This window comes from Ambystoma mexicanum, chromosome 3q (assembly GCF_040938575.1).
Source record: "Ambystoma mexicanum isolate Mex_15411 chromosome 3q, UKY_AmexF1_1, whole genome shotgun sequence".
Lineage (NCBI taxonomy): Eukaryota > Metazoa > Chordata > Amphibia > Caudata > Ambystomatidae > Ambystoma > Ambystoma mexicanum.
In genome coordinates, this window is record NC_090926.1 from 1,254,798,682 (window position 1) to 1,254,821,319 (window position 22,638).

The window sequence follows — 22,638 nt, forward strand, 5'->3', positions numbered from 1 at the left end:
CCTCTCTGAACTCCTACCCCTTCTTCATGCCTCGGGCACCTGCCTCCTGATTCTCAATTCCTCTTAAGTCTCTGAACTCCAACCCCTTCTTCATGCCTCGGGGCACCTGCCACCTGATTCTCAGTTCCTCTTAAGACGCCCTGAACTCCTACCCCTTCTTCATGCATCAGGGCAACTGCCTCCTGAGTCTCAGTTCCTCTTAAGCCTCCCTGAACTCCTACCCCTTCTTCATGCCTCGGGCACCTGCCTCCTGATTCTCAGTTCCTCTTAAGCCTCCCTGAACTCGTACCCCTTCTTCGTGCCTCCGGGCACCTGCCTCCTGATTCTCAGTTCCTCTTAAGCCCTTCTGATCTCCTACCCCTTCTTCATGCCCCGAGGCACCTGCCTCCCGATTCTCAATTCCTCTTAATCCTCCCTGAACTCCTACCCCTTCTTCATGCCTCAGGGCACCTGCCTCCTGAGTCTCAGTTCCTCTTAAGCCTCCCTGAACTCCTACTCCTATTCATGCCTCGGGGCACCTGCCTCCTGATTCTCAGTTCCTCTTAAGCCCTTCTGATCTCCTACCCCTTCTTCATGCCCCGGGGCACCTGTCTCCTGATTCTCAGTTCCTCTGAATCCTCTCTGAACTTCTACCCCTTCTTCATGCCTCGGGGCACGTGCCTCCATATTGTCAGTTCCTCTTAAGCCTCCCTGAACTCCTACCCCTTCTTCATGCCTCGGGCACCTGCCTCCTGATTCTCAGTTCCTCTTAAGCCTCCCTGAACTCGTACCCCTTCTTCGTGCCTCGGGGCACCTGCCTCCTGATTCTCAGTTCCTCTTAAGCCCTTCTGATCTCCTACCCCTTCTTCATGCCCCGAGGCACCTGCCTCCCGATTCTCAGTTCCTCTTAATTCTCTCTGAACTCCTACCCATTCTTGATGCTTCGGGCACATGTCTCCCGATTCTGAGTTCCTCTTAAACCCTTCTGATCTCCTACCCCTTCTTCATGCCTCGGGCACCTGCCTCCTGATTCTCAGTTCCTCTTAAACCCTTCTGATCTCCTACCCCTTCTTCATGCCCCGGGGCACCTGCCTCCTGATTCTCAGTTCCTCTTAATCCTCTCTGAACTCCTACCCATTATTGATGCCTCGGGGCACCTGCCTCCTGATTCTCAGTTCCTTTTAAGCTATTCTGATCTCCTACCCCTTCTTCATGCCTCGGGCACCTGCCTCCTGATTCTCAGTTCCTCTTAAGCCTCTCTGAACTCCTACCCATTCTTGATGCTTCGGGGCACCTGCCTCCTGATTCTCAGTTCCTCTTAAGCCCTTCTGATCTCCTACCCCTTCTTCATGCCCCGAGGCACCTGCCTCCCGATTCTCAGTTCCTCTTAACTCTCTCTCAACTCCTACCCTTCTTGATGCTTCGGGGCACCTGCCTCCTGATTCTCAGTTCCTCTTAAACCCTTCTGATCTTCTACCCCTTCTTCGTGCCTCGGGGCACCTGCCTCCTGATTCTCAGTTCCTCTTAAGCCCCTCTGAACTCCTACCCCCTCTTCATGCCTCGGGCACATGTCTCCCGATTCTCAGTTCCTCTTAAGCCTCTCTGAACTCCTACCCATTCTTCATGCCTCGGGCACCTGCCTCCTGATTCTCAGTTCCTCTTAAGCCCCTCTGAACTCCTACCCCCTCTTCATGCCTCGGGCACATGTCTCCCGATTCTCAGTTCCTCTTAAGCCTCTCTGAACTCCTACCCATTCTTGATGCCTCGGGGCACCTGCCTCCTGATTCTCAGTTCCTCTTAAGCCCTTCTGATCTCTTACCCCTTCTTCATGCCTCAGGGCACCTGCCTCCTGATTCTCAGTTCCTCTTAAGCCCCTCTGAACTCCTACCCCCTCTTCATGCCTCGGGCACCTGCCTCCTGATTCTCAGTTCCTCTTAAGCCCCTCTGAACTCCTACCCCCTCTTCATGCCTCGGGCACATGTCTCCCGATTCTCAGTTCCTCTTAAGCCTCTCTGAACTCCTACCCATTCTTGATGCCTCGGGGCACCTGCCTCCTGATTCTCAGTTCCTCTTAAGCCCTTCTGATCTCTTACCCCTTCTTCATGCCTCAGGGCACCTGCCTCCTGATTCTCAGTTCCTCTTAAGCCCCTCTGAACTCCTACCCCCTCTTCATGCCTCGGGCACATGTCTCCCGATTCTCAGTTCCTCTTAAGCCTCTCTGAACTCCTACCCCTTCTTCATGCCTCGGGCACCTGCCTCCTGATTCTCAATTCCTCTTAAGTCTCTGAACTCCAACCCCTTCTTCATGCCTCGGGGCACCTGCCACCTGATTCTCAGTTCCTCTTAAGACGCCCTGAACTCCTACCCCTTCTTCATGCATCAGGGCAACTGCCTCCTGAGTCTCAGTTCCTCTTAAGCCTCCCTGAACTCCTACCCCTTCTTCATGCCTCGGGCACCTGCCTCCTGATTCTCAGTTCCTCTTAAGCCTCCCTGAACTCGTACCCCTTCTTCGTGCCTCCGGGCACCTGCCTCCTGATTCTCAGTTCCTCTTAAGCCCTTCTGATCTCCTACCCCTTCTTCATGCCCCGAGGCACCTGCCACCTGATTCTCAGTTCCTCTTAAGACGCCCTGAACTCCTACCCCTTCTTCATGCATCAGGGCAACTGCCTCCTGAGTCTCAGTTCCTCTTAAGCCTCCCTGAACTCCTACCCATTCTTCATGCCCCGGGGCACCTGCCTCCTGATTCTCAGTTCCTCTTAATCCTCTCTGAACTCCTACCCATTATTGATGCCTCGGGGCACCTGCCTCCTGATTCTCAGTTCCTTTTAAGCTATTCTGATCTCCTACCCCTTCTTCATGCCTCGGGCACCTGCCTCCTGATTCTCAGTTCCTCTTAAGCCTCTCTGAACTCCTACCCATTCTTGATGCTTCGGGGCACCTGCCTCCTGATTCTCAGTTCCTCTTAAGCCCCTCTGAACTCCTACCCCCTCTTCATGCCTCGGGCACATGTCTCCCGATTCTCAGTTCCTCTTAAGCCTCTCTGAACTCCTACCCATTCTTCATGCCTCGGGCACCTGCCTCCTGATTCTCAGTTCCTCTTAAGCCCTTCTGATCTCTTACCCCTTCTTCATGCCTCAGGGCACCTGCCTCCTGATTCTCAGTTCCTCTTAAGCCCCTCTGAACTCCTACCCCCTCTTCATGCCTCGGGCACATGTCTCCCGATTCTCAGTTCCTCTTAAGCCTCTCTGAACTCCTACCCCTTCTTCATGCCTCGGGGCACCTGCCACCTGATTCTCAGTTCCTCTTAAGACGCCCTGAACTCCTACCCCTTCTTCATGCATCAGGGCAACTGCCTCCTGAGTCTCAGTTCCTCTTAAGCCTCCCTGAACTCCTACCCCTTCTTCATGCCTCGGGCACCTGCCTCCTGATTCTCAGTTCCTCTTAAGCCTCCCTGAACTCGTACCCCTTCTTCGTGCCTCCGGGCACCTGCCTCCTGATTCTCAGTTCCTCTTAAGCCCTTCTGATCTCCTACCCCTTCTTCATGCCCCGAGGCACCTGCTTCCCGATTCTCAATTCCTCTTAATCCTCCCTGAACTCCTACCCCTTCTTCATGCCTCAGGGCACCTGCCTCCTGAGTCTCAGTTCCTCTTAAGCCTCCCTGAACTCCTACTCCTATTCATGCCTCGGGGCACCTGCCTCCTGATTCTCAGTTCCTCTTAAGCCCTTCTGATCTCCTACCCCTTCTTCATGCCCCGGGGCACCTGTCTCCTGATTCTCAGTTCCTCTGAATCCTCTCTGAACTTCTACCCCTTCTTCATGCCTCGGGGCACGTGCCTCCATATTGTCAGTTCCTCTTAAGCCTCCCTGAACTCCTACCCCTTCTTCATGCCTCGGGCACCTGCCTCCTGATTCTCAGTTCCTCTTAAGCCTCCCTGAACTCGTACCCCTTCTTCGTGCCTCGGGGCACCTGCCTCCTGATTCTCAGTTCCTCTTAAGCCCTTCTGATTTCCTACCCCTTCTTCATGCCCCGAGGCACCTGCCTCCCGATTCTCAGTTCCTCTTAATTCTCTCTGAACTCCTACCCATTCTTGATGCTTCGGGCACATGTCTCCCGATTCTGAGTTCCTCTTAAACCCTTCTGATCTCCTACCCCTTCTTCATGCCTCGGGCACCTGCCTCCTGATTCTCAGTTCCTCTTAAACCCTTCTGATCTCCTACCCCTTCTTCATGCCCCGGGGCACCTGCCTCCTGATTCTCAGTTCCTCTTAATCCTCTCTGAACTCCTACCCATTATTGATGCCTCGGGGCACCTGCCTCCTGATTCTCAGTTCCTTTTAAGCTATTCTGATCTCCTACCCCTTCTTCATGCCTCGGGCACCTGCCTCCTGATTCTCAGTTCCTCTTAAGCCTCTCTGAACTCCTACCCATTCTTGATGCTTCGGGGCACCTGCCTCCTGATTCTCAGTTCCTCTTAAGCCCTTCTGATCTCCTACCCCTTCTTCATGCCCCGAGGCACCTGCCTCCCGATTCTCAGTTCCTCTTAACTCTCTCTCAACTCCTACCCTTCTTGATGCTTCGGGGCACCTGCCTCCTGATTCTCAGTTCCTCTTAAACCCTTCTGATCTTCTACCCCTTCTTCGTGCCTCGGGGCACCTGCCTCCTGATTCTCAGTTCCTCTTAAGCCCCTCTGAACTCCTACCCCCTCTTCATGCCTCGGGCACATGTCTCCCGATTCTCAGTTCCTCTTAAGCCTCTCTGAACTCCTACCCATTCTTCATGCCTCGGGCACCTGCCTCCTGATTCTCAGTTCCTCTTAAGCCCCTCTGAACTCCTACCCCCTCTTCATGCCTCGGGCACATGTCTCCCGATTCTCAGTTCCTCTTAAGCCTCTCTGAACTCCTACCCATTCTTGATGCCTCGGGGCACCTGCCTCCTGATTCTCAGTTCCTCTTAAGCCCTTCTGATCTCTTACCCCTTCTTCATGCCTCAGGGCACCTGCCTCCTGATTCTCAGTTCCTCTTAAGCCCCTCTGAACTCCTACCCCCTCTTCATGCCTCGGGCACATGTCTCCCGATTCTCAGTTCCTCTTAAGCCTCTCTGAACTCCTACCCCTTCTTCATGCCTCGGGCACCTGCCTCCTGATTCTCAATTCCTCTTAAGTCTCTGAACTCCAACCCCTTCTTCATGCCTCGGGGCACCTGCCACCTGATTCTCAGTTCCTCTTAAGACGCCCTGAACTCCTACCCCTTCTTCATGCATCAGGGCAACTGCCTCCTGAGTCTCAGTTCCTCTTAAGCCTCCCTGAACTCCTACCCCTTCTTCATGCCTCGGGCACCTGCCTCCTGATTCTCAGTTCCTCTTAAGCCTCCCTGAACTCGTACCCCTTCTTCGTGCCTCCGGGCACCTGCCTCCTGATTCTCAGTTCCTCTTAAGCCCTTCTGATCTCCTACCCCTTCTTCATGCCCCAAGGCACCTGCCACCTGATTCTCAGTTCCTCTTAAGACGCCCTGAACTCCTACCCCTTCTTCATGCATCAGGGCAACTGCCTCCTGAGTCTCAGTTCCTCTTAAGCCTCCCTGAACTCCTACCCATTCTTGATGCCTCGGGGCACATGCTTCCTGATTCTCAGTTCCTCTTAAGCCTCCTGAACTCCTACCCCTTCTTCATGCCTTGGGGCACCTGCCTCCTGATTCTCAGTTCCTCTTAAGCCCTTCTGATCTCCTACCCATTCTTGATGCCTCGGGGCACCTGCCTCCTGATTCTCAGTTCCTTTTAAGCTCTCCTGATCTCCTACCCCTTCTTCATGCCTCAGGCACCTGCCTCCTGATTCTCAGTTCCTCTTAAGCCCTTCTGATCTCTTACCCCTTCTTCATGCCTCAGGGCACCTGCCTCCTGATTCTCAGTTCCTCTTAAGCCCCTCTGAACTCCTACCCCCTCTTCATGCCTCGGGCACATGTCTCCCGATTCTCAGTTCCTCTTAAGCCTCTCTGAACTCCTACCCATTCTTGATGCCTCGGGGCACCTGCCTCCTGATTCTCAGTTCCTTTTAAGCTCTTCTGATCTCCTACCCCTTCTTCGTGCCTCGGGGCACCTGCCTCCTGATTCTCAGTTCCTCTTAAGCCCCTCTGAACTCCTACCCCCTCTTCATGCCTCGGGCACATGTCTCCCGATTCTCAGTTCCTCTTAAGCCTCTCTGAACTCCTACCCATTCTTGATGCCTCGGGGTACCCGTCTCCCGATTCTCAGTTCCTCTTAATCCCCTCTGAACTCGTGCCCTTGCTGAATGCCTCGGGGTACCTGTCTCCTGATTCTCCCGGTGGGTGTTCGCCTCTCCCTGCCTCCTGATCAGCCTTGCCAGCCTCGCCCTGATCTACTTCTCTGACCTCCTCCTGTCCGACGACACCAACCTACTTTTCCTTCACTGACCTCCTTTTGTCCCACTACAGCAACCTCCTTAAACTCACCAACCTCCTTGTGATGTTTAGCCTCCTCTGCCATGGCAATCTCACCGGCCTCCTTCTTAAACCTCTGTTCATATGCATCCCTGATAATCCCCTCCCTCCAATACCTGATCTTTGCTACCTTTGCCACCTCTCCCCTGCCCCTTGCCTTCTGCTTGCACTCCTGCTCCTGATCTCCGCTGGCTCCATCACCCAGACTTCTGCAAACCCGCTTCTATCGCTTGGCGCTGGACTCCAGCTTGTTCTCCAAACCCCTACACTGACAGACGGAGACGGCACGCTTTTATAGTGCCGTCCTCTCTCTGGGGAAATGGGATTCACCAAACCATCCTGGGGTGTTTTAGGGACAGAATACGGGATTAGGGATTCCCTCCACTTGGGCATCCCTGCCAGCCTCTCTCTGGGTTAAAGGAATTCAGTTGTCTCTCTTCAGGTTGCAGGTGATGGAATTGGCTAGTGGTCGCCACCACCACAGAGGATGGCTCCCATTTATGATGCAGGATTTAGGGTTGGCTAGTCCCTCCTATTGTGTGGTCCTCGATCTGGTTGTCATCTATTTGCTCTACTCTGGCCCCGGGATAGACCCCCCTCTTAGCCTATCTGTTCTTAGCTGCATTGGGATGCTGGCATTCTGCGATGGATGGGGAGCTGGCCCCGGGATAGACCCCCCTCTTAGCCTATCTGTTCTTAGCTGCATTGGGATGCTGGCATTCTGCGATGGATGGGGAGCTGGCCCCGGGATAGACCCCCCTCTTAGCCTATCTGTTCTTAGCTGCATTGGGATGCTGGCATTCTGCGATGGATGGGGAGCTGGCCCCGGGATAGACCCCCCTCTTAGCCTATCTGTTCTTAGCTGCATTGGGATGCTGGCATTCTGCGATGGATGGGGAGCTGGCCCCGGGATAGACCCCCCTCTTAGCCTATCTGTTCTTAGCTGCATTGGGATGCTGGCATTCTGCGATGGATGGGGAGCTGGCCCCGGGATAGACCTCCCTCTTAGCCTATCTGTTCTTAGCTGCATTGGGATGCTGGCATTCTGCGATGGATGGGGAGCTGGCCCCGGGATAGACCCCCCCTCTTAGCCTATCTGTTCTTAGCTGCATTGGGATGCTGGCATTCTGCGATGGATGGGGAGCTGGCCCCGGGATAGACCCCCCTCTTAGCCTATCTGTTCTTAGCTGCATTGGAATGCTGGCATTCTGCGATGGATGGGGAGCTGGCCCCGGGATAGACCCCCCTCTTAGCCTATCTGTTCTTAGCTGCATTGGAATGCAGGCATTCTGCGATGGATGGGGAGCTGGCCCCGGGATAGACCCCCCTCTTAGCCTATCTGTTCTTAGCTGCATTGGGATGCTGGCATTCTGCGATGGATGGGGAGCTGGCCCCGGGATAGACCCCCCTCTTAGCCTATCTGTTCTTAGCTGCATTGGGATGCTGGCATTCTGCGATGGATGGGGAGCTGGCCCCGGGATAGACCCCCCTCTTAGCCTATCTGTTCTTAGCTGCATTGGAATGCTGGCATTCTGCGATGGATGGGGAGCTGACTGCCTTCCTCCTTTGGGTGCCTCTCTTCCGCTCTCAGATTAAGATTAAGAGGAGTATTCTTGCACCTGGACGGGGAGCTGATGTGGTTTATTCTGTACCTGCCACTCCTCAATCCCCTCAAAGGGGCAATAGCTACAGAGACCCCAACATCTGTGACGGGTCAAAAGCACTGTCCTTTGGGGCTGGAGAGAGCCTGACTTCCCTGATCCTATGTGGTCTCTGCTCCCCAGGTACAAACAATCCCGTAATCAGGTGCCAGGGCACAACCATCGCCTTTGGATCCAGACCCTGGGGCTGGGCAAGTGCGGGAGGATCCCCTTGGGAGAGACACCCGATGGTGAGACGCAGTATCCCCCCTTTCCTAATACCCCTATCCAATCCTATTTTATGGGATATTCCAACTTCCCAGATCCCCCGTCCCCTTTCCTACACAAACAATTAGCTGAGGAAGAGGAGGTTTTAGGCTGAAAGGATTACCACCCATGCAATGCACTGGCCATGCCTCCCTTACATAAGGTTCCTGGGTTGGTGTAATGTCTGACTGGCCTAACTCTAAAGGGATGGTTCCCTTAACTGTTGTTTCTCATTGCTCCTCCAATCACCCCCGTGAATGTTACATGTGATGGTAGAAAATCAAACGGGCCTGGGCCTGGCATGCGCAGCCATTCAGCCAATCGAGAATCGGCTGCCGACACTGCAGCCGGGAATGTCTGGGACACTGGTAGTAGCGAGGTAGTGTGTATGTGCTTACGGTATTCAAGGGGGCTGCGGCAGAGCCGTTATTTATTGTTTTATTTCTGTTGTTGGGTGTGTTTCTGTGTTGGAGTGTGTGTTGGGCCAGATACTGTTTCGCCCTGTGGAAACACCCCAGCCCATAAATGTACAGCAGCACAGACACAAGTTGTGTATTTATACTAAACGTCACAAGCATTTGACATAATAGTGAATGAAAGCTACTTTAATTTGATATCTTTTGAGGCCCCTCCTATTGGAATGACAACTGTGAAATACATGTTGGGCTGCATCTACTATAAAGGCGGTAACTATACCATGTTATTGTTTGTCATTTATGTAATTAAGAACACGCGTAGTCCCCTGGTTAGCATGCAATTTCAGTGAATTACGCTGCTCGTGATTTGGCTCTTGGGGACAAGCCAGACAGCCGGCTCGGTTCTGGCTGGGCCTGTCTGGGGATCGCCTCTGTTGTGCAGCCATAGACCTGGAGAAACCCCTATGAAGCAAGGATTCTAGTATTCATAGTACAGTGGTTTAATGTGATCATAGGGTGTACATTTTTAACACACACTATGATTAGACAATGGTTTCGAAACAAGGAACCAGTCTACTGAGGACAAAAAGGAGAAGTGTTCATAAATGTTGTAGTAAATTAGTGCCTGAAGAAAGACAGGAGCCAGGCAGGGATTTCACCAGGACTTTATTTCCAATATCTCTGGATCAGATAGTGCATGGATAGTGTCCAGGATTTAATGGGCCAACGTGGCCAAATGGGGTTTAGATGCTATGGCTCAAATATGCAGCAAAACTCCTTTAATAAGTCCCGTGCTCGGAGGAGCCGGGAAGACGCTGCTGTCCGCGTCCTCAGCTCGTCCCTTAATGCGCGCGTAGCGCGCGGGGGCGGAGCTGATGGCGCGAGCGAGATCTCGCGAGAGCGGGGCTCTCGCGATATCTCTACACACCTCCCTTTTTCCAAAAGCAGAACGAGTTCACTGTACCACATAGTCATTGTATCTCACCGGTCTTCTGTGCTCCCTTCGGGGCCTCTCACTGGTTACGGGGCATGGTCTCTGCTGCTCTGGTTCTGGACTTTCACATGGTTCTTCCCGTTCCGTTTCGGTTTCATCTCTTTCTCCATCGCTTCCTTCTGTTTCTCGTTCCTCGTTTCTCCAGTTATCTCTTTCGGTTTCTAAGTAGGGTGTCTCTTGGGTCCTCGCTTCTTCTTGCCTTCGCTGGTATAGCGCTACCCTTTCATAGTTCCACGAGCGCCCGTCTTCCGTGCGGACGTGATTGGTTCCTTTGTGAGTTACTTTTATGGGCCGACTATAACGGGATCCCGTGGCTTGGTCCTTTCTTGGCAGTTTGATTTTGACCCAGACCCTTCTTTTATATTGGGCGCTTGCTTCGTCCTTCTTCTCTCATCACTCCACAATTTCATGCGTGTCTTGTTTCTCTCCATGCGCCATACTACTTCCGTCATGTCAACTGCTTCATCTTCCCTTACTTTCGCCAGCCATGGTGGAATGAGGGTGGATGCCGCACTCCTCCCTCTCAACATTTTGAACGGGGATATTTGAGTAATTCCATTTGGTGTGAGCCTGTGAGCCGCTATGGCTTCTTTGGCAGTTTTTAGGGGGTTCATTCCTGACGCTGTTGCCAGTTGGATGGCCCCTTTTATGAACCTGTTCGCCCTCTCCACCAGTCCATTTGCTTGGGGGTGATACAAGGCCGCTTTCTTTTGTTTGATGTGGTTCTTTCTTAAAAATGCTTCCATATCTTTGGAAACTCGTTGCACACCATTGTCTGTGACGACTTCTTTGGGGAGGCCTTCCCTTTGGAAAAATTCAGTGAGTACCTCTATGACCGTCTCTGTGGTTATGTTCGGGACAAACTCGGCTTCGACCCACTTGGATAAGTAGTCGACCAGCACTATGCCATATTTGTGTTCCGTTTCCATCGCCTCCAGGGGCCCTATGAAGTCAATGCCCACTTTGGACCATACTGCTTCTGGTATCTCCGTGGGAATGAGAGGCGCCTGTCGAACTTTCAGTCTTTTGTCACTGTTTAGGCATTCATGGCAGCGCTCTATCATGGCGCGTATTTCCTGGTCCATAGACGGCCACCAGTAAGCTTCTCTCACCCTGCGGCGAGTCATCGTGTTCCCTAGGTGTCCCGCGTGGGCCCTGCAGAGTATGGTGCGCCTCATTCCAGTGGGGGGGATGATCTGATCCATTTTCATGATTATTCCCTCGTTTCCGACAACTCATCTTGCACCTTCCAATATGCTCTCATGCCCTCCGGCAGCATTTTCTCATTCGGCCAGCCTTCTTTGATCCAATTGCGTATCTTGGCCATGATTGGGTCCTTCCAGTCTTCTTCTTCCCAGTGTCTCTCACTGAGTTCCAGGTAGTCTGGGGCCCTTATGTCTGATATGGATGCGACTATGCATTCTCCGTGTAGGAATGTGGTAGCCCTTTCCTTGTTCTCGGGCAGTCTCGACATGCAGTCGGCTTGCGAGTTTTTCCATCCTGAGATGTGATGGATTTCGAATGTGTATTCCTGGAGTTTTGCTGCAATGCGAGCTAGTCTGGGCGTGGATGTTTTGGTGCCTCCCGGTCTGAGCATGTGGATGAGCGGCTTGTGATCTGTCACCAGCTTGAACTTTGTGCCCCACACATGTTCTGAAATGTTCGACTGCCCATGCGCATGCTAGCATTTCTTTTTCAATCGTAGAGTAGTTCTGTTCCGCCTCTGATAGTGCCTTCGACGCAAAGGCCACCACATGTTCGGTGTCACCTCTCCTCTGCGTTAGCACTGCTCCTAATCCGTACGCACTGGCGTCAGTGGTAATGACCGTATCCCACTCTGGGTTAAAGGGTTGCAGACATGGAGCTTTCATGATGTGTTGCTTTATGGTGTCCATCGCCCTCTTCTGAGGTTCACTCCACGAAAATTCTGTCCCCTTTTTAAGTAGATCGCGTAGGGGTGACGTGGTTTCTGAAAACTTTGGTATAAATTTCGCGTAGTACTCAGCCAATCCCAGAAAAGACCTCAACTCTTCTTTGGTGGCAGGTTCAGGAGCTTTGGTGATGGCTTGCATAAGATTTTCTTTCGGGCTGATCCCCTTTTACGAAATTTTGTAGCCCAGATATTCAACTTCTTTTACTCCAAATGAGCATTTCTCGTGACGTAAACGCACTCCTGCATCTTGTAGTTTGTTGAGAACCACTTTGAGGGTGGTATCGTGCGTCTGCTTGTCCTGTGCATAAACCAATATGTCATCCTGAAAATATACTACATTTTTGACTTTCCTTAGTAGGACGTCCATCATGCGCTGAAAAGCCGACGCGGCTGACGACAACCCGAAAGGCATTTTAGTGAATTGAAATGTGCCAAATGGCGTGATAAATGCTGTAAGGGGTTTCGATTCTTCGTGGAGCTGTATCTGATGATATGCATTTCTCATGTCAAGTTTTGAGAATATTTTGGCCTCTTTCATTAATAATATGAGTTCGTTTATGCTTGGGAGCGGTTAGTTGTCCGTGATAACTTCTAAGTTTAGGCTGGGCAGGTCTATACACACCCTTAATTCCTGTGACTGGGGTTTCTTTATCAGGACGACTGGGCTCAGCCACTCGGATGCTTCAATTTCTTCTATCACTCCTTCCATCTTCATTTTGTCTAGCTGTTGTCTAAGGGTGTCCCTTGCTGTGGCCGGTACCGGTCTCACCCGGTGCTTGACAGGGACGGCATTTCTTTTGAGCACGATCTTGTGAATGAAATTTTTAATGTGCCCCGGCTCCTCCGAGAAAAGTGTTGGGTAATCGCTCTTGACAACAGATTCGTTCCTCGTATGGACTGATAGGACTTGATCTTCTGTGCTGGGATCCAGTCTGATTTTTAACTTGTCTTGATCATCCCAGCCCAACACTGCAGGCCCTTCATGGCTGAAGTAGACTCTGGTGATGGTTTCTCTTCCTTTGAATTCGACTCTGCCGTTGATATACCCTAAGAGTTCGACTGAGGCCCCCCCAAACACCGTGGGCTTGTGTCGTGTGGTGAGCACTTCCACTTTCTCTTTACCCACCATGTCTTTATATGTCTGGAGGGGTAGGATGGTGAGGGCCGACCCGGAATCTGCCATGACCCGTGTCTCTCTTCCATCGATTTTGATCACGCAGTGAGGCTTCTCTCTCCTGGCTCGGGTGCTGTTCACCATTATGACTGTGGGTCTCCCCTCCTCATCTGACGAGGATTCCCTTTCCTTTGCGTGTTCTGTGGTGAGGCTTGTGACTTTCTTGTTCCTCCATCGACATACTTTCGAGAAGTGTCCTATGCGTTTGCAGACTGAACACTCCTTGTCTCTGGCTGGGCACTCTCTGTCAAATGCCAGGTGTTTGGTGCTGGAGCACCTATGACACTTGAGGGGTTCTCTCTTGCTGTTTCTTGACTCTCTCGTGTCTGGTGCAAACTTTTCCTTTCTTGGACGGAATCCAACTGCTTGTATTTCAGTGGGGACTTGGGCCCCTGTAAACTCCTTCCTTCTCCCCGCGGTTTCCTCTACCGCTCTGGCAATTTCTACGGCTTTTTCTAACTGTAGCTCTTTTTCGAGGATGAACTTATCTTGGACCTTGCGACTGTTGGTATGGACGACTAGCATGTCACATATGCGGTTTTCCGCATTGGTGCCGAAGTTACACAGGGCTGCTAGTTCCCTTAATTTCATGACGTAGTCATCGACGGGTTCGGACTGCGCTTGTTTTCGAGTGTAAAACCTTATTCTATGGAGTACAGTGTTCTCTTTGCTGGCGAACCTCTTAATGATTCTTCTAACGGCTTCCTTGAACACATCATCATTGTCGTCATCTACTGGTATCGGGGTAAGGCCCTCGAATATTCTTTGCCCTTCTACCCCTAAGGCGTTAAGTAACATGGCCCTGCGTCTCACCGCTCAAAATCCTGATCCACCCATTGCCTCCACATACGTCGTGAACAGGGGCTGCCATTGTGGCCAAGGAATGGCAGGTCTACCTGGTGTCTGTAGAAAGGGTGGTGGCGGTGTGGCTCCCTGCATGTTTCTGCGCGGTTTCCTGTGGTGATCCTCGTCGCCAATTTATGTAGTAAATTAGTGCCTGAAGAAAGATAGTGCATGGATAGTGTCCAGGATTTAATGGGCCAACGTGGCCAAATGGGGTTTAGATGCTATGGCTCAAATATGCAGCAAAACTCCTTTAATAAGTCCCGTGCTCGGAGGAGCCGGGAAGACGCTGCTGTCCGCGTCCTCAGCTCGTCCTGTAATGTGCGCGTAGCGCGCGGGGGCGGAGCTGATGGCGCGAGCGAGATCTCGCGAGAGCGGGGCTCTCGCGATATCTCTACACACCTCCCTTTTTCCAAAAGCAGAACGAGTTCACTGTACCACATAGTCATTGTATCTCACCGGTCTTCTGTGCTCCCTTCGGGGCCTCTCACTGGTTACGGGGCATGGTCTCTGCTGCTCTGGTTCTGGACTTTCACATGGTTCTTCCCGTTCCGTTTCGGTTTCATCTCTTTCTCCATCGCTTCCTTCTGTTTCTCGTTCCTCGTTTCTCCAGTTATCTCTTTCGGTTTCTAAGTGGGGTGTCTCTTGGGTCCTCGCTTCTTCTTGCCTTCGCTGGTATAGCGCTACCCTTTCATAGTTCCACGAGCGCCCGTCTTCCGTGCGGACGTGATTGGTTCCTTTGTGAGTTACTTTTATGGGCCGACTATAACGGGATCCCGTGGCTTGGTCCTTTCTTGGCAGTTTGATTTTGACCCAGACCCTTCTTTTATATTGGGCGCTTGCTTCGTCCTTCTTCTCTCATCACTCCACAATTTCATGCGTGTCTTGTTTCTCTCCATGCGCCATACTACTTCCGTCATGTCAACTGCTTCATCTTCCCTTACTTTCGCCAGCCATGGTGGAATGAGGGTGGATGCCGCACTCCTCCCTCTCAACATTTTGAACGGGGATATTTGAGTAATTCCATTTGGTGTGAGCCTGTGAGCCGCTATGGCTTCTTTGGCAGTTTTTAGGGGGTTCATTCCTGACGCTGTTGCCAGTTGGATGGCCCCTTTTATGAACCTGTTCGCCCTCTCCACCAGTCCATTTGCTTGGGGGTGATACAAGGCCGCTTTCTTTTGTTTGATGTGGTTCTTTCTTAAAAATGCTTCCATATCTTTGGAAACTAGTTGCACACCATTGTCTGTGACGACTTCTTTGGGGAGGCCTTCCCTTTGGAAAATTTCAGTGAGTACCTCTATGACGGTCTCTGTGGTTATGTTCGGGACAAACTCGGCTTCGACCCACTTGGATAAGTAGTCGACCAGCACTATGCCATATTTGTGTTCCGTTTCCATCGCCTCCAGGGGCCCTATGAAGTCAATGCCCACTTTGGACCATACTGCTTCTGGTATCTCCGTGGGAATGAGAGGCGCCTGTCGAACTTTCAGTCTTTTGTCACTGTTTAGGCATTCATGGCAGCGCTCTATCATGGCGCGTATTTCCTGGTCCATAGACGGCCACCAGTAAGCTTCTCTCACCCTGCGGCGAGTCATCGTGTTCCCTAGGTGTCCCGCGTGGGCCCTGCAGAGTATGGTGCGCCTCATTCCAGTGGGGGGGATGATCTGATCCATTTTCATGATTATTCCCTCGTTTCCGACAACTCATCTTGCACCTTCCAATATGCTCTCATGCCCTCCGGCAGCATTTTCTCATTCGGCCAGCCTTCTTTGATCCAATTGCGTATCTTGGCCATGATTGGGTCCTTCCCGTCTTCTTCTTCCCAGTGTCTCTCACTGAGTTCCAGGTAGTCTGGGGCCCTTATGTCTGATATGGATGCGACTATGCATTCTCCGTGTAGGAATGTGGTAGCCCTTTCCTTGTTCTCGGGCAGTCTCGACATGCAGTCGGCTTGCGAGTTTTTCCATCCTGAGATGTGATGGATTTCGAATGTGTATTCCTGGAGTTTTGCTGCAATGCGAGCTAGTCTGGGCGTGGATGTTTTGGTGCCTCCCGGTCTGAGCATGTGGATGAGCGGCTTGTGATCTGTCACCAGCTTGAACTTTGTGCCCCACACATATGTTCTGAAATGTTCGACTGCCCATGCGCATGCTAGCATTTCTTTTTCAATCGTAGAGTAGTTCTGTTCCGCCTCTGATAGTGCCTTCGACGCAAAGGCCACCACATGTTCGGTGTCACCTCTCCTCTGCGTTAGCACTGCTCCTAATCCGTACGCACTGGCGTCAGTGGTAATGACCGTATCCCACTCTGGGTTAAAGGGTTGCAGACATGGAGCTTTCATGATGTGTTGCTTTATGGTGTCCATCGCCCTCTTCTGAGGTTCACTCCACGAAAATTCTGTCCCCTTTTTAAGTAGATCGCGTAGGGGTGACGTGGTTTCTGAAAACTTTGGTATAAATTTCGCGTAGTACTCAGCCAATCCCAGAAAAGACCTCAACTCTTCTTTGGTGGCAGGTTCAGGAGCTTTGGTGATGGCTTGCATAAGATTTTCTTTCGGGCTGATCCCCTTTTACGAAATTTTGTAGCCCAGATATTCAACTTCTTTTACTCCAAATGAGCATTTCTCGTGACGTAAACGCACTCCTGCATCTTGTAGTTTGTTGAGAACCACTTTGAGGGTGGTATCGTGCGTCTGCTTGTCCTGTGCATAAACCAATATGTCATCCTGAAAATATACTACATTTTTGACTTTCCTTAGTAGGACGTCCATCATGCGCTGAAAAGCCGACGCGGCTGACGACAACCCGAAAGGCATTTTAGTGAATTGAAATGTGCCAAATGGCGTGATAAATGCTGTAAGGGGTTTCGATTCTTCGTGGAGCTGTATCTGATGATATGCATTTCTCATGTCAAGTTTTGAGAATATTTTGGCCTCTTTCATTAATAATATGAGTTTGTTTATGCTTGGGAGCGGGTAGTTGTCCGTGATAACTTCTAAGTTTAGGCTGCGCAGGTCTATACACACCCTTAATTCCTGTGACTGGGGTTTCTTTATCAGGACGACTGGGCTCAGCCACTCGGACGCTTCAATTTCTTCTATCACTCCTTCCATCTTCATTTTGTCTAGCTGTTGTCTAAGGGTGTCCCTTGCTGTGGCCGGTACCGGTCTCACCCGGTGCTTGACAGGGACGGCATTTCTTTTGAGCACGATCTTGTGAATGAAATTTTTAATGTGCCCCGGCTCCTCCGAGCAAAGTGTTGGGTAATCGCTCTTGACAACAGATTCGTTCCTCGTATGGACTGATAGGACTTGATCTTCTGTGCTGGGATCCAGTCTGATTTTTAACTTGTCTTGATCATCCCAGCCCAACACTGCAGGCCCTTCATGGCTGAAGTAGACTCTGGTGATGGTTTCTCTTCCTTTGAATTCGACTCTGCCGTTGATATACCCTAAGAGTTCGACTGAGGCCCCCCCAAACACCGTGGGCTTGTGTCGTGTGGTGAGCACTTCCACTTTCTCTTTACCCACCATGTCTTTATATGTCTGGAGGGGTAGGATGGTGAGGGCCGACCCGGAATCTGCCATGACCCGTGTCTCTCTTCCATCGATTTTGATCACGCAGTGAGGCTTCTCTCTCCTGGCTCGGGTGCTGTTCACCATTATGACTGTGGGTCTCCCCTCCTCATCTGACGAGGATTCCCTTTCCTTTGCGTGTTCTGTGGTGAGGCTTGTGACTTTCTTGTTCCTCCATCGACATACTTTCGAGAAGTGTCCTATGCGTTTGCAGACTGAACACTCCTTGTCTCTGGCTGGGCACTCTCTGTCAAATGCCAGGTGTTTGGTGCTGGAGCACCTATGACACTTGAGGGGTTCTCTCTTGCTGTTTCTTGACTCTCTCGTGTCTGGTGAAAACTTTTCCTTTCTTGGACGGAATCCAACTGCTTGTATTTCAGTGGGGACTTGGGCCCCTGTAAACTCCTTCCTTCTCCCCGCGGTTTCCTCTACCGCTCTGGCAATTTCTACGGCTTTTTCTAACTGTAGCTCTTTTTCGAGGATGAACTTATCTTGGACCTTGCGACTGTTGGTATGGACGACTAGCATGTCACATATGCGGTTTTCCGCATTGGTGCCGAAGTTACACAGGGCTGCTAGTTCCCTTAATTTCATGACGTAGTCATCGACGGGTTCGGACTGCGCTTGTTTTCGAGTGTAAAACCTTATTCTATGGAGTACAGTGTTCTCTTTGCTGGCGAACCTCTTAATGATTCTTCTAACGGCTTCCTTGAACACATCATCATTGTCGTCATCTACTGGTATCGGGGTAAGGCCCTCGAATATTCTTTGCCCTTCTACCCCTAAGGCGTTAAGTAACATGGCCCTGCGTCTCACCGCTCAAAATCCTGATCCACCCATTGCCTCCACATACGTCGTGAACAGGGGCTGCCATTGTGGCCAAGGAATGGCAGGCCTAACTGGTGTCTGTAGAAAGGGTGGTGGCGGTGTGGCTCCCTGCATGTTTCTGCGCGGTTTCCTGTGGTGATCCTCGTCGCCAATTTATGTAGTAAATTAGTGCCTGAAGAAAGACAGGAGCCAGGCAGGGATTTCACCAGGACTTTATTTCCAATATCTCTGGATCAGATAGTGCATGGATAGTGTCCAGGATTTAATGGGCCAACGTGGCCAAATGGGGTTTAGATGCTATGGCTCAAATATGCAGCAAAACTCCTTTAATAAGTCCCGTGCTCGGAGGAGCCGGGAAGACGCTGCTGTCCGCGTCCTCAGCTCGTCCCGTAATGCGCGCGTAGCGCGCGGGGGCGGAGCTGATGGCGCGAGCGAGATCTCGCAAGAGCGGGGCTTTCGCGATATCTCTACAAATGTCATTGGTTACGGGAGGATGTGGCCGGCCCAAGATAAACAAAATCTGTGATGCCAGATATAGGAAGCTGACAAGTTTAAATATTCATTGTGCATGTATTGCCCTTTAAGTTAGGTTTATCTTCCGAGACGGATCTTTTGCAGTCGTGCTCAGCCTTGCAAAAATCCACCAGCCTGCTGGCCCAGGGTTAACAACCTTTATAGCCAGGAAAGTACCATTTTTAGTGCAAGCGAAGCGATGAAGCTTATCTGGAGGGAATGGCAGTTTTTAGTAATTAAGCAGAGCTGATTAGCGTGTGCGTACAAAATCACATCACAACTCGTTAAATCCTGTTTTCAAGCTGCTTATGTCTATAGCTAAAATGTCACGAGGCGTGTTGTTTGCGTGCAGAATATCGCAGCAGGTTGGTTCAGCTTTCTGAAAACTGCGTTGAAGGTAAACACAGCAAAGGTAATCCCTCTCGTTGGGGGTTGTCACATGGGTGCAACAAAATTTAAACAAGCATTGGCAATGCCAACATTTTTGGCTTCTGTGTAGGGATGGGAAATGCATTTGCCAGGCACTGCCGTACTGGTATTAACTGGCCATCCATGATAGCAGATGCAACATGGTGCAAGTACCTGGGCATCTAATAGAAGTGCCTGGCAAATGTCTAAGACTTAGACACAAACCAAAACTATTGGCTTGGCCAGTGCTTGTTTTTAACTGGACTTCAGTGAGGGACACGGAATATACTCTTAAATCGAGTGGCTGAAGCCAGACCTGGTAAAGACATTTTTATTACATGAGCAGCAGGTACCAATTAAAGCATTAACTCTCAGAAGCCTACTTTTGAGGAAAAGGTTTGATGGTAAGGCTTGATGAGGCTAGTTGAAAGAGATCCCAGCAGCATGTGTTTTGGACGTGGAGTGGTAGGAAGTAGGTGGAAATGGCCATAAGGATTATCATGGCATTGGGCAGTCAATAGGTGGGTAAATTAGCAAACAACATGTTACCACTTACCAGAGCCACATGCAGCCCCTACTGTGCATGTTCAGTAGCTACGTGCAGCCTTGCTAAACCTGCTGCATATGTACATGCACATGAACAGCCACATGCGCCAGTGTTTCGTATGTGCACGAATTGTAGGACTCTCTTGCAGCATTTGAACAGCTAGTACGACACATCCTGGCACAACGGAATCAGCAGGAGACAACAAGGGACACTCTGGGCGACAACTAACCTAAGCTAAGTGCTGCACTACCTCATTTGTGCTTATTAGGCTGCTGTGCCTTTGTACACTGCAATAGTGATATTGTATGTGTGTGTAGAATCAGGAGCAGGGACGTATGTTTGTATGAGTGCTGTGTAACAGCTCGCTGGAAGCATGCACAGTGGTCGAAAACCTTACCCTAACATCACCAACCTATCCATAACTTCTCCCTAAACCCAGGTCAGGCTTAGACTGAATTCAAACCAATAATTGAATGACCAATAATCTCTCCAGGAGAGAAACAGCCAATGACCTTGTTTCTCCCCCTAGACTGAAGAGCCAGTGGTTGTCCTCAGCAAAGGAGTAGAAATGGAGTCCAGGAGTGGATCCAGAGGTTGTACGTAATTGTTAAACAGCACAGGAGATAGGGATGAGTATAGCAAAGGTCAAAGGTCAATATGGATAAATCACCATTTCAGCTGTAATGGAGAGGAGATGTTATATAGCTGCCTGCCACTTTCATGACTTTAAATTGATGCATATGTATAAAAATAAGGACCTCGATATGACAAGGTGACGTGTTCAATGGTTGAACTAAAAAAGGATCTTTGTAGCGCTAACACTTTATTGAGTACTGTTTCTCCCTTCCTTTTTAGGCCCTTTTATTGCATTGTGAGTATTTATATTTTGGAATTTGGTCCTAGGATTATGGACTTGTCCCACCTTGGGTTCCTCTTCATGTGTAGTTGCTTTGTACCCTGATGAAGACGTGCATTCATCAGCATTTCACGCCGAAACCGGTTGGTCTTTTGGCTACCTGTGGATGCATGGAATTATATGCTCGACACAGCTTCGCTAAAGTGATACTGTTGAAGTATAGGTCATCTGTTGGGAAATATCTCAGGGATGATGTTCAAAGAAGACCTCCATGCACTTTAATGATGTCGTAGACTTCACTAATGTTGAACTGAATTATGATAGGCTCATATTCTCTGATGGACTTTAATGACTGTTTACATCTGACATGTGTTACATTAAGATTTTAAGTGTTTGTAATTGTTGTTTAGCATGCATTGTTTAGGAGGGTTTTACCAGGATCCCTCAGCATTGACAACGGTGGCTAGGGTTGGCAGGAGCTGTCGTCCGCAACTTCTAGGGAGCCGCAAGTTGGAGCTCCCATAATAAAGTTTATGGAAACAAAACAGGTTGAAAGATATAGTTCCTCCTCGCCGTATGGATTGTGACTGACTCACCTGTCATATTCAGCCACAGAGGCGAGCTTAGCTCTGACCCCCTCAGCTTGTCTGAGACCCAAGCATTGTAGCGACACCGGTAGTGGCCTGCGGGCGCTGCTCCTGGCAATGCAAAGGTGACACTGTGCCTGGATTCAGGGGCGCCCAGCTCCTGGACCGGCATGGACTTGCCCTCTCTGTACAGGAAGAAGGTGCCCTCCAGGTAGTTGCTGGGTGCCGTGCACCGGATCCTCGCCGCTGCCGGCTGACCCTCCACGTCGGGGCGGCCTTCGTCCAGAGAGATCGCTGGTGCCGGCAGCTCTGCTGAAATGAAAGGAAGAAGATTATTTATAAAATGGGGCTGGAAACACAGTCAATTGCATTGACTTCTAGAAACCACCCCAGTGGTCCCCAAGAGCGTGCATGCATGCCCAATAACCAGTGCTTTAAGCCGGATTAGAAATTGGGGCAGGGGGCTCTAATGCGTCGTGATGCAATATTTTAGGACAGACCCTAAAAAAAGTCTGCCGCAGCCTCAAATCCCAAACAGCTAATAAACCTTTAAAGAGGTGGGGCTTATGCAATTAAAGGAGTGACCTAACATACCCTTTCATGCGAGCAATGAAAGGAAATGAATTCGACTTTAAAACATATGTTACATATAATTCATGTGCTGTTAAAATAATGACCAAAATGAATATATTGGAACATAAAAATGCTTGTGAAATCCAAATAGGTCAGCGTACCATAGACGCCCAACATTTCTTTTGAAAGAAATTAAAATTTTGTATGGACTAATTAACATCATTGCAATGACAATACTTCGATACAAATGTCTTTCAAAAACCAAGCAATGCACTCTCTTATAATTTCCCTTATGTGTTTGAAAACAAGCTCGCTCCAAAAGTCTGTAACTGATATTGTGGTTTTAAACATTGCTGGTAGTGGCAAGTACTGTCGAACAGCATCACTGCCCCTAATCATGTTAGCTCTGCTATGGTGACAGACATCTGGGCGGTGAAGTCAGTTAGAGGTCAATATGAGACTGCCAGGGCTGAGCCCTTGCCAATAACACCAATCAACTGGATGGACAAAACTCAGCACACACAATGGTCTTTAATTTGATACGCCAATAAACTGCATGAGGCATCGCAGGCATGGACGGTTCCAGCTGCCCTTTCAAAAACTCGAAGCCAAAGTCTGGAGCAAAATGCAAACTCCAGAATTTGAAATATGGACTTCCGATTTTCCAACTTTTAATGTTGAATTGTAATTTTGGCATCCTGAATTTCCCGGTCTATAACTAGAAAGGCCGACCACTGTTAGCCATGGTGCTCCATTCCCCGCTGGCAAAACGTAAATAAAATAAATGCAGGCCTATGGTTCATGTTTATGAACCAATGTTCATAAAACTTCACATATGTAAATCACACGTTGAAAATGTTCTGGGGGAAACTCTCAGGAAATGGAACATAATCAAATTCCCTCACAAGCAGAGTGTTTGGGGCTGATATTGAATGCTTGCGAAAGATTAATCAGGAATATTATATGTGCATTTCTTTGGATCAGAATAAGAGCTGTACACAGGTGCACATGGCTGTCAGGGCGACCCCAAGGGCGGGGGCCTTCTATTGGTAGA

At 50.2% G+C, this 22,638-nt stretch overlaps 1 protein-coding gene across 8 annotated transcripts in view; it reads right to left on the reverse strand.

The window, feature by feature from the left end:
- Nucleotides 1-22,638, reverse strand: part of C3QH19orf38 (chromosome 3q C19orf38 homolog) — a 415,371-nt gene that overhangs the window by 294,455 nt on the left and 98,278 nt on the right. For 6 of the 8 annotated variants that reach the window (XM_069604264.1, XM_069604265.1, XM_069604262.1 and 3 more), the window contains exon 3: nt 21,021-21,323. In XM_069604264.1, the coding sequence (XP_069460365.1) occupies nt 21,021-21,323 (303 nt within the window). The remainder of the gene's footprint in view (nt 1-21,020; nt 21,324-22,638) is intronic. The other 2 variants (XM_069604266.1, XM_069604260.1) reach the window with 1 other exon arrangement.